This window comes from Pygocentrus nattereri, chromosome 15 (genome assembly GCF_015220715.1).
Source record: "Pygocentrus nattereri isolate fPygNat1 chromosome 15, fPygNat1.pri, whole genome shotgun sequence".
Classification (NCBI taxonomy): Eukaryota; Metazoa; Chordata; class Actinopteri; order Characiformes; family Serrasalmidae; genus Pygocentrus; species Pygocentrus nattereri.
In genome coordinates this window covers 37,428,624-37,440,820 of record NC_051225.1, presented here as the reverse complement: position 1 = coordinate 37,440,820, position 12,197 = coordinate 37,428,624, and the positions used below count along the sequence as shown (strand labels likewise).

The 12,197-nt window shown below is 43.0% G+C and overlaps 1 protein-coding gene across 2 annotated transcripts in view; it reads right to left on the bottom strand.

Moving 5' to 3' along the window:
* Nucleotides 1-12,197, bottom strand: part of lmnl3 (lamin L3) — a 16,851-nt gene extending 4,654 nt beyond the window's left edge. For both annotated transcript variants that reach the window (XM_017718130.2, XM_017718129.2), the window contains exons 1-9: nt 11,462-12,197; nt 8,944-9,100; nt 7,974-8,099; nt 6,182-6,352; nt 5,330-5,455; nt 3,495-3,715; nt 2,356-2,575; nt 1,043-1,150; nt 425-544 (exon numbers count right to left, since the gene is read on the bottom strand). In XM_017718130.2, coding sequence (XP_017573619.1) covers nt 425-544; nt 1,043-1,150; nt 2,356-2,575; nt 3,495-3,715; nt 5,330-5,455; nt 6,182-6,352; nt 7,974-8,099; nt 8,944-9,100; nt 11,462-11,826 — 1,614 coding nt within the window. In that variant the 5' untranslated portion in view covers nt 11,827-12,197. The remainder of the gene's footprint in view (nt 1-424; nt 545-1,042; nt 1,151-2,355; nt 2,576-3,494; nt 3,716-5,329; nt 5,456-6,181; nt 6,353-7,973; nt 8,100-8,943; nt 9,101-11,461) is intronic.

Genomic DNA, 12,197 nt, shown 5'->3' with positions numbered 1-12,197 from the left:
TCATGATTAAATGGTACTTTACATCATTAGATGATTCTTCAGATTGATGGAAAACATGCAGTAGAAAAAAAAAAGGGTGCCAGCTGCCAGTTTGACAAAAAAGGGTTCTTCTACTACAACAGGCTTGACATTATAACAATAAAAGAACCATTTCGGTGCCATGTAGAACCCTTTTCAAAAAGGTTCTATATGGAACCATTTAAAACACACCATCAATCGGTAGAACACCTTCACCATGCAAAGAGCCCTTACCTCAAGCAAAGGGTTCTTTAAGTGTTTGTGGTTCTAAAGAGAACCACTTTCTTTTCTAAAGAACCCTTGAACATTGTTTAAAGTGTGTAGGGACAGAGCTGGGAAAACCTGTGTTAAGTGCATATATTTAGAGTTAGGTGGTCTTTTGTTAGTCACAATGATTTTCTCTTACCTCATTGTGTGTGTTAAGCAAAGAAACTCTGACATCGCTGACCGCTCCCCACGTCTTCGGATCACTCAGAACCAGGTCAGTAGGAGGATTCGGTTCCACTCCGGCTCCTGCAGACCAAATCTGAGCAGACACATAACTGATAACAGAGCACCACATATGTATGTCATATTCATCTGTGTGTTGCCTGAAATGATTGAAACCTGAGTCTTAAAGCACCGTTTAAAAAAAACCTGCATTTATCCAAGACTGTGCTCTGCCCTGATAGGCTACTCTGTTGTGCCTTGTGCAAAAATCAGTTCAGGTGGCAACTGCCTTAAAACTTCAGTGCGAATGGGTGAAGCTAAAATGCTGCAGGCTGAATAGGCATATACATGTAATGGATCCACTGTATAGGAATCATTGGTCAGTGTCTACAAAGCAAATAGACATTTTATTTACTATTCAGTGCAAACAGTAAGCCTACATATGGCTCAGTCTTTATATGTAATGTCGATATCAAATATTAACATTTGTATGCAATATTTATAACAAAGGATAAAATAAATGGTGAAATAGTGCCCAGAATGTGTGCAGGTCTGTGCACGTCTAAGTGTGTGTATAGATCAAGTAGATTTTCACCTTCACCGTTTGTTCAGCACCCAGAACGCAGGATTTAGGGATCTGGTAGATGACGTCTGGAACTCCTTGCTGCCTCCTCCTCACGGCCCAGCCACCTAGTGGCTGATCCTGAAACAGCAGCCATTTATAAATAAATAAATAAATAAATGAATGAATGAATGAATGAATGAAACCAATGACAGGTTTCACACAACACCGAGCAACCAAACAAATAACAACCTCTGATGAACCTGACAATCAGGGTGACGGTTAAGTACTATTCAGATGGGATTCGTTTTAGATGGGGAGGTGGGGTAATGCCAGTTTAACACAGGACAGCCGTAATATTTAAGAACTATTTGCGCACAATAAGAAATCTCTCGTTAGAAATGACAGTGAAAGGAGGGAATACTCATTTTATGCACTGCATTTACTGCAGAGAAAAAAATGGTGCATCAAAACATTTAAATTAGCTACTTCCATTTACCCTAAACATCTGTAGCCTTGCAGCCTTCAATATGCACCGTCATTAACGCCATGTGCCACAATGAGTGTGACTACTGTGCATCTCCAACTAAAATCTAAAAATAACCAAGTTTTAGAAAGTTGGAGAAAAAGTTACGGCAGTTAAAATTAAGAAAATGTTAAATTCTGCACCATTTCTAGTCCACGTTTTAAATTTAAGCACAACTTTTACCCTTTTCAGGGAAGATTTGTTTGAGTTATTCTTTCCACTGAGGCTTGTGTCCAGACAACTCTAGGGTAGATCTGATCTGCTCTTGAGACGTTTGCACAAACTGAGTTCAGCTCGAGTGTTTACTGTTGTTGAAGCAAAACAGAGAAACATACCAAATATTAAAATTCGAAAATTTGTGTTAAAATTTGAAAAAGTTTTGAACAAGTTATTGCAGGGCAGTGGGCTGGAGGTTAGGGATCCAGCCTCATGACCGGAAGGTCGCCGGTTCGATCCCCAGAGCTGACAGCACATGACTGAGGTGTCCTTGAGCAAGACACCTAACCCCCAACTGCTCCCCGGGCGCTGCGGATTGGGCTGCCCACCGCTCTGGGCAAGTGTGCTCACTGCCCCCTAGTATGTGTGTGTTCACTAGTGTGTATGTGGTGTTTCACTTCACGGATGGGTTAAATGCGGAGGTGAAATTTCCCCGTTGTGGGACTAATAAGGGTCTCTCTTGTACTGACAACATTTTCTAAGAAAGAGGTTATTTGAAAGGGATGAAAAACAGAAGCATTTTCACAAGCGGTCTCGGTCTCTTGGACCCGCCTCACATGCAGTTATTCAAATATTCTGACTAGCCACTGTGGGAAGGTCGTACCGTGTCGGAGTTGTTCTTGAGCTTTATGAAGTTTCCATGCAGGTCAATCTCGTCGATGGACACGCAGCCATGGGTGGACGAGTGCTGGGACACTTTATAACTGGGGGAGAGGCCTGAGCTGCCCTCGTGCTTTCGTTTCTTGGCCCAGGCTTTGCGTGTAGTCTGCTTGTGCGTGCGGGAGACAGAGGCGTGCTGGGACGGACTCGGAGAGAGGTTCAGTCTGAGGATTTAAAAAACAGCCAATAAACAAAAAAAATAAACAAAAAAAGTGCATTTGCAAATAAGGAAGCCAATGCTTTGGGCATGTTTACTTTTAAAACTCAGCCTCATGTTCAAAGTATCTATCTTTGTATGAAAAGCTGGTTTGACAGTTTTCTTTCCCAAATCAGTGCTGAAAGCACGTATTTAAACCAAAAGGTGGAGAAGAGAAGCTACACAGTGCTTCTACTCATTTTAAACGGTCATAAGATACTTACCTTCATATAATATGCTTTAATTATTGACAAATGATTAAAAACAAAAGACTTCGAAAACACGGAAAATACAACTGTGTAATCAACTGAACCTTGCATCTTGCTGGCCATCCACTCTGAGAATCCAGTGATCCCTTAAGTGTGTATAAATCTGACCACAGTAGTGTTACAGCTAGTGCATGTTCCAGTGGTCACAATCAAAGCATATCAGCAGAACCCAAGCTCTCAGCAAGCTACTGTGTTTTCCATCAATATCGCTTGCAGCTGCTTTAGTTCCTCTGCCCTCTCCTTAATATTTATAGCAAGGTCCATTCTCTGTCTATCGGCATTAAATTCATTACTGTCTTTTGAAACATAAGTGACATTTGCTCTGGCTCTCAATGGAAAAGTATTCAGACTTCTATCTCGCCAAAATTGCATGCTTTTAGCATTTAGTTGGTGCTTTATGGCTGTAGTTAGAGAAGAAAGGCTCAAACTTCAGCTAACTTTGTCAGCACAGTGCGGCACATTACACTAATTGCATGCTGCTGCAGGTGAAAGGAAGAACAGGCCACTTAACACATTCTAAAACACACGGGCCAATTAAAATCTCCCAGAGGGCCACAGTTGGCCCTGGGGTCAGACGTTGAATATCCCTGTACAATAATCTATGTTCTTTTCTCTTACCTTCGCTCTTCTCCCTCCAGCATCTTGCGATAGGCATTGATCTCCATGTCCAACATCAGTTTGACATCCAGCAGGCTCTGGTACTCCTCCAGCTGCGCCTGCATCTGCTGCCTCATGTCAGCCATCTCCTGCTCCTTCTGCGTGAGCCGCTGGTGGCTGAGCTGTCGTTCGCGGTCCAGCAAACGCTCCAGCTCCTGCACACGTGCCTCTAACGCAGAGTTCTGACACACAGAGAAAGAACACAGCCCTGCACCACTCGCCTAGATACATGTAGTATGACGATACAAAAAGTAAGGACGGTGAAAATTATGTGCCGTTACATTGTGTTACATTTTCAGATGGAGCTGCAGAAGTTTGAACGCCAACGCTTTGTTTCTATTACGGCCCAATCCCATTTATCATCTTCACCCCACCCTCGTTTTCAAGGGTCACCTTGCCCCTTGGGGAAAAAAGTTAAACGGTAGGGGTTGAAATCTTCCCTACGAAATGGGACCCTCAATCAAAACATTACTTCATTAAGTTAAGTGATACTTTTTTAATCCCACAACCGGGGAAATTCCACCTCCGGATTTAACCCATCCGTGAAGTGAAACACCACATACACACTAGTGAACACACACACACACACACACACACACACACACACACACACACACACGGGGGCAGTGAGCACACTTGCCTGGAGTGGTGGGCAGCCCTATCCACGGCACCTGGGGAGCAATTGGGGGTTAGGCGTCTTGCTCAAGGACACCTCAGTCATGGACTGTCGGATCGTACCGGCGACCTTCTGGTCACAGGGCCGGTTCCCTAACCTCCAGTCCACGACTGCCCCTAACAGGCTATTAGTGCTGCTCTGTAGGCGACCCTGCCCGTCTGCAGTGACAGCAGAGGAGGGGAAAGTTCAGCTCCTCACTGCTGGGCTTTAGTTACATTTAGAGCACCATATGCTTTTAAAGAGAGGGGATGGGATATGTTCTTTGGTGATATGAAGCTGAAGTCAGATATTTGCCAGCTTCTTTCTCGATTTTCCTGTTCCACCTTACATGGAGCAGCAGTTACGTTCTGCTGTTTCAGCTGTCAGAATTGCTGGACTATTTAAGGTGGAATGGGAAATTTAGCTAGCTAGCTACAAAGACATTAGCATATTATTAGTGATTTTTTTTTTCCTGTGATGGACTGGCGACCTGTCCAGGGTGTATCCTGCCTTCCGCCCGAAGACTGCTGGGATAGGCTCCAGCATCCCCCGTGACCTTGACGGAGAAGCGGTTTAGGATGGATGGATGGTGATTTTTTTTTTTGCTTGTAATTTGAAATGACCCATAATACATTAAAACAATATTAAACTATTATAATATAATGAGAGAATAAAAACTATAATCCTATTTGTGGGTTTCTTCGGTTGCCTGTGCAGCCTTCTTGCCGGTTTTTTGTTTCCCCCTCATAAGACTCCTCTAAAAACCCTCCGCTTGGAGGGTCATGTATCCTAACACTTTGTCTGACCCCTCTACCTCAACAAGAATCAGGACACCTTACCCCTGGGCTAAGGGCCGAGCGGTAGGGGCGAGAGGTGAAAGGGTATTGGGCCCACATGTTCTAAATGTCGGATAGATTACAAACTAGAAATGTTTTTTTTTTTCCTGAATATTTTGAAGTTAATAATGTATTCAAATGCACTGCATATATTAATGACTGACTTACTGTACTCTCTATAAGACAAATCAATACTGTAGTAGTATTGTGTTTATTGTATGTTTTTGCTACAAAGTTTGACCATTTGTGTTTTAACATATGCAACTTGACACAGGACCACTACAGCTTTCTGTAACCCACTGTACTTGTTTCTGCAGGTTGCTGATCTGCATGGACTGGGACTCAACCCTGAGCTTAGTTCCTGCCAGCTCCTCTCTTGTTGATGTGGCAAAGTCGCTGTTCTTGGCCGCAACCTGCTTCGCGTTCTCCAACTGCAATAAACAAACAATACGAGTTACTTGACTGGATAAATGACCTGGATTAACGGATTAGATAAATTATATGAACTACTGGTATTCTCCAGATACACTGAATAAATGAAAGTGGACTATAGCTTGGATAAATGATATGTCTTCTCCAGATACAAGGAAAAAAAATAAATCGTGTATTATTAGTAAACATTGTGAAATATAGGCTTGCACAAATACAATGCATAAATGACGAGACTACGGAGTTACAATGACCCATTTTGACCAAAAGTGCAGATTTGACCACCTTTAATGACACGCATGCACATAAAACTACATCTACCTCATAAAACTTTTGCCCAACATTGAAATGATCGCCGATTTAAGTGTGAATTAATCAGCTGGAGTGCATGAAATCAAGTACCAGCCTACCGGTCTATTTTGTGGGTGGAGTCAGTAGTATAACTCAAAAGGAGAGTAGTACATATTTAAATAAAATAGAATTGTTACAGCATTTGTTTCCGCTAGTGTGCATGTAATACAAGTACAAGCACGTTTTCACTCGATTACAATGTGCACAAATTTAGTACCATTGTCTTTTTTTTTTTTTTTTTTTTTTTTAAAATGGTATTATAAATGGATACTGGTGATCGTTTTGGCATTAACTTGACTCGTCCAGACCCTCTGCAACAATAGAAATTCCTCTGCAACCAAAACCGTTCCATGCGCACCAGTAGCGTGCATTTACACCTTTGCACTGAAGGTCCGCCCCAGGTCCTCCTTGTACTGCTGGATTTGGGTTTCGTGTTCTTGCCGGAGCTGCTGCATGGCTTCCGCTAGTTTACTCTCAAACTCCCTCTGCCTGCCCGAGTCGACCTCCATCAGACGACTCTCATGCCGGCTCCGCATCTCCTGCACTTCCTACACAGAAATTTGGATCAGGACCATGGCAGCGGTACAGCAAACACAGCGTATAAGTGGAATGGCAACAGCATCTGCAAATCACTTCTTAAAAACATGATAAAGCAGTTGTTATTACTGAAGTTTGGGGTGGGGGGGGGGGGGACATGCCTGAAAGCCCTCCTTCTTCCAATCCAACACCCTATGAATTCACATCCCCACCTTCCGTTCCAGTAAGTGTTTGTAATCCCCATCACCACCCAATCTCCTCCCTGATCCTCAGTCTACATCAGTCCTACTACACCTCCGCAACATCCGCAACAAACACCACCTTCAGCACCGCATCTTGGAGGCCTGTGACAGCATTTCTCCAGAGATTCTCATGCGGGTTCATAACGACTGGATCCTGCGCCTTCAGCTCTGTGTTCAGCACCAGGGACAGCACACTGAACACGTCAAATAGCTGCTCCACAGGCAACGGTCCCTTTTGTTGTTGCAAATTTCTGTGTTGATAACTTTTGAAGCACAAGAGACACTGAATATAATTGTGGCGATGGATTTCTGAGACAATTCAGGTCTGATCTGCTACACGACCACCTTCCCATTGGGAAAACTTGCCCTTGATCCAATATGGCGTCCATGTTCTGGACATAGCCTAAAAGATATGCCCCCTCACCCGTGACTTGCTGGGGGATTCAGATCAGTCATTTTCTCTTTCGTTTCTGAAATAAAACAGTGTCCTGTGACTTTTGACTCACCCGTGACTTTGTATTGGGCAGTGTCTTTCCCAAACTCTAACTTGCATCAAGAGTAACTGAAAAGAACTTTCAACTTCTCTTAAGATATTTATGAATAAAAACACAATTAAAAAATGCTGTGAGATGTTTTTGTCTCTACTGAAACAGAATTTTAGTCTGTAGGTAGAGCCTTATTTTAGCCACCCCTTATTTTAGCCATGCATCTTATTTTGTAGAGCAGGAAGTTGCATCCCTGTCCCTCATGGCCACAGGGTGAGCAGTTAGATCCGGTTATTTTGAAATAAACGTCTCCAAAAGTCTGGAAATCAGTGTGGAATATTAAGAATGGTCACATTTGATGCTACTTTTGAATTCTGCTCAAAAGGAGCTAAAATTGTCACCAAAACAGTCACTACTGAAAGATTTGGTAAAGTTTCAGGAGCATTTTGCTTGTTTTAAAAGAATAAACATAAGGTATAGGGTCACTTTTTAGTGGCCTTTTAAGTGGGAAATAAGGACCGGAAATTCCAACTCTGACACATCTTCGAGTGAAATGGCATCAAGGAGCTAGCTGAGCCTCTCCATGACATGTAGTGGTGGCAGGGTGAGGTGAAATAAGATATTATTAAGATTATGATGCACCGCCCACTTGCACACATCAAAAATCAGTGCAAAAGGGTAAAAGTCAATACATTTTAATGGAAGATTACAGGAAAACAAGAATGTAGTCTTAAAATGATGAGCGCTACCCTGAAATCCAATTTTTTTTCCATCATATGGTTATGATTTCAGAGTGACTTGACATTGCACGTTTAGCAACATCCAGATTGTGAATCTTTTCAAAGAAGGAATTTTAAAGAAACGAGTGAGCAGTTCTCTAAAGATCAAGATGAACACTTCCTCACCTGTTCAGAGACGTGCTTTTGAAAGTCCATCTGCTCCTGCAGGGTCTGAATCTGGTTCTCTACGTCCACTCGCCGCAGCATCTCCGAATTAATTTGAGCTTTAGCATTTTGCAAGGATGACTCCAGCTACAGAACAGGGCGGCAAGGGCAGGACAGGCCTGTCAATACAGCATCTCTAAAGAACGAAACTCAAATCACACTTATTCAACTTATTCACACTTTCTGAGATCACAGTGGGGAAATCTGCTAATGATGGCCATAAATATTTCAGATTTAGCCTTGAGGACAAAGTACAAACAATATAACTCATTGCAGAAAAACATTTAAGTCATTCTTAATATTCAATAGAGACCTGTGTAGATAAACAGCTGTATGTTGTAACTGCTGTAACAAAACCTCCTTCATAACTGCAGAGGAGGAAATACACTCAACCTGTACCATGTACATTAAAGGGCATCTCATTTTTTTTGCACTTCATTTTTTTTCTGCTTAAAATTAATTTATAAAGTTTGTTCATAGCTTTCCAATCTCTTGTTATCCCTTAAAAATAAAGTTATTACTGTACCTTTAAGACCTTTGATACCTTTGATACACGAGTAAAAAGGGCCCTGTGCTGATTGGCTGTAACTCAAAAAGCACTCCGAGCTGAAACACTAACTTCAGTGTGAACGGGTGGGTCTAAAATGCTGTAAACTGAAAAGATGGGCATGTAAATAAGCTGGGTGTTGTGACATCACAAAAACATTCATTTCGAAACGGGTTTAGTTTTCATATATGGACCACGTAGGGAAGGTTTTGAAACTTTAACAAATGTTTACACATTACTTTTGAAAAGCAAGGGAAACTTGGTTTCCCATGAAATGGGCCCTTTAATGTACATACGTTATAGTGGTGCAAATAAATAAATAAAAACATTAAATAGCTGAAATTCTGAACATTTTTATACAACAGCGGCAGAAACTTGACTCACGTTGTCCACTTGTGCCTTGAGATCCGCCAAATCATTTTCCAGTCTGCGGTTGGCTGCCAGTAAATTTGCATAGTCTGCCTCTTTGGAGTTCAGAGCAGCTTCAAGATTTCTCCAGCGCTCGACAGCACTGCCCAGCTCGGCCTCTTTCTTGTTGTTCCTGCAAGATGAGAAAGACTGAGCTTGTTTGTAAAGCTAGGCCAACATTTTACCCATTATTTAACTAGGATTTTGAAACCATCTCTAAAGAATTTCGAGGCTCCAGAGTAATAACTTAGCTGACAACAGCCCGTCTGGAGCTAAACAAATTAGAGAAAACATCTAAACGCAATTTTTGGGCCAATACTGTGACTGATTTTCTATAAATTAAGATTCAGGCATAAATACATCATATCAGATTTTTCCTGGCTTAAAGCTTGAATACTGAACGCAGTGTGCCAGACAGTCAGTCAAGTTGTGGTGATGTGCAGGTGTTTGGTTGCTTCAGATTGGTCATAAGCACCACGTTTGATGTTCCCCACTTAAAGAGCCCATATCCTGCAATATCCTTGTATTTTATTTTTTCCTCCCTATTGAGGTCCATTTATAATCACTGTGTGGTTTTATGCATCAAAAGTACTCGTACTTCATTTTTTACATAACCACATTCCAAACCTCTATGCATCCCTTACAACTGAACAGGAGGTTTTAGTTACTATGCCTGCGAGAGTTTTACATCACTGTCAGAATAAAACCTCAGATCTCCAAAACGATAACTTTACATGAGAAGGAAAAAACTTTACTTTTAATGCAAGTCAATGGAACCAGACGTCTCTCCAAGTCATTTTAGGTAATTTCTGTCGATTCTTCATGAAATGTACACACAGCAGCGATACGTAAACCCCTATTCTAAATAGCTGTGCCTCACTCAAAAAGCACCAAGAGCAGAAACACTCCTTATAACTTTAGACTGGGCGGGGCTAAACTACTATAGGCTGAACATGTATAGGAATAAAAAAAATAAAATAAAATTAAATAAAACAAAAAGTCCCAAGGACTTGTGACTTTCACAAAACTTTCACCAGTGGTTTTGGATAGTTAATAAAATGTCTATATTTATGTTGTAGTCATGGCGACCCCTGGTTCCCATCACCACCACTGTAAAGAGATCTGAACTGTTTCACCCCAAACCCCTCCGAATCTCTCCGTTTACACCTCAACACTAAATTATACTGAAATTTCAATGGGAGATCCATCATTTAAAGCAACTGACCCTGAGAAATCCTGAGAAAGTCTTGCCTCCTTTAGTTATTGTTGCTATGCGAGTCACAGTTTCAGTTGAGGCTAGCCGGTAGCATACTTAGCATTTGCGCTAACAGATTAAATACTGCATCAGTGCGGAGGAGAACGCCCGAAAATGTTTAACTTTAGCAAATATTAACTGGACTGGAGCTGGTCATTTAATCATAAGAATGCACCAGCCACTCACTTTTGCTGCAGTATTTAATAAAAAAAACTGAGTAGGCCTTTATTTTATCTATGATAATGCTAACTGCTGTTATGTTAGCGAAAAGCTAACGATACGTTCGCTTTTAGTCGCTGAATTTTAATATTACTTTTAGCAGCTCTCCTGAAGTCACACCGAAGCAAGGTGGAGCTCCAACACAAATCATTTAGCCACTCAATGTTAGACTTAATGGATTCGTGTCTAACAAGAAAGAGGTTTTAGGGACAGAGGCTGCCTCTTCAGATGAGTTAACGCCAATACTAAAGCCAACACTGAGGCTAGCCGGAGCTGAGGCGGACTCAACTTTTAGCAGATTTTAAATGAAACAACACAAAGAACGACGTGTACCAGTGCATTAATTCTCATCCAAGCACAAAATATTTAATCTGACTGATTCATCAACATAACTGCCAGCAGTGAAGCCAAGAAAAGCTAACTAGTTAGCCTAGCTGAAGCTCTATAACCTTGCCAAGTCATTTTAATGCATAGTAACCGTTAACCGGACAGCGTTTGCCTTGCCTCAGAGTCAGTACAAGTCTGTCCGCTATTAGTTTCGCCATTACACTTCGAGTTTGGTCTTCCACACGGATTTAACCGCAGATCTGTTATAACAGTTCACACTGACTGTTAGAGCCAAGTCCCTCCTCCTGCCTGAGGATAAGGATCGTGATTGGCTGAAAGGCACGTCAATCAAAAAAAAATAGTTATTAAATACCTGCCCGATATCTGACACATCGTTTTAGGACTGTTTTGTGATACATGTCCACTATTTTAATCATATCATTCCATATGATACTGAAAAGACGCGTGTAGGTTCTGGATGGTAAATAAAACGTCTATATTTGTGTCCTGGCGACGCCTGGTTCCCATCACCACCACTGTAAAGACGTCTGACTGTTCGCCTCTGCTGGTCCAGGCAGATTGTTGTCCTGCACATAAATCCTAGTTTTTAATCTGCTAGAAAATGACCGTAAACGCACATTTACATTCTACAGCAAACTCCTGAAAGACTACAGGCCCTTTAACGTCTCCTACCTCGCCACCAGCCTGCGGTGGTCCTCGCACAGCTGACTGTACTCTATCTGAAGCCTGGCCCTCTCGTTAGCCGTGGTGTCCAGGGTCTTCCTGGCGTCGGCCAGCTCGGTCTCGTACAGCAGCCTGACGTTTCTCAGCTCCCGGGTGGTGGTCTCCTCCTTCTCCTCCAGCAGGAGCTGCATGGACGACTTCTCGTTCTCGAGCTGGCGCACGCGCTCTATATAGTTAGCCAGCCGGTCGTTGAGCTGCCGGAGGTCCTCCTTCTCCTGCAGGCGGCTCAGGCGCGTCGGGCTGGCCGAGGAAGGCGAAGCTCCGGCGGCTCGAGAGGCTCGAGTAGCCCCTGGAGCTGGAGTGGAGGTGATCATGGCTCGCTGCGCCAACGCCACTTCAGCTGGGTGTAACTGTGCAAAACAGCCCGAAGGCGACCGCGCAGGATGAGAGAGATGAGCTGCGCCAAAGTGCCAAGACAAACTCCAAATCCGAGCGCACCGGTCACCACGATGCCATCGTCACACACACGCAGCGCACGCTCAGCCCCGGCCTGGCTATGTCTCCCCTTATCCACAACACACAGCAGCGCGAACAACAGCCGCACACTTACTGTCTAAGCCCTGATGACCCCGAGCTCGGCCGCGCTGAGGCCTGTTTAGATGCGTCGGTCAGTAGCGCGTCATTGCGCGCAGCTGTGAAAGGGCTGGCGGCCTCAACGAGGCGCTGATGTCACATCACAAGACCG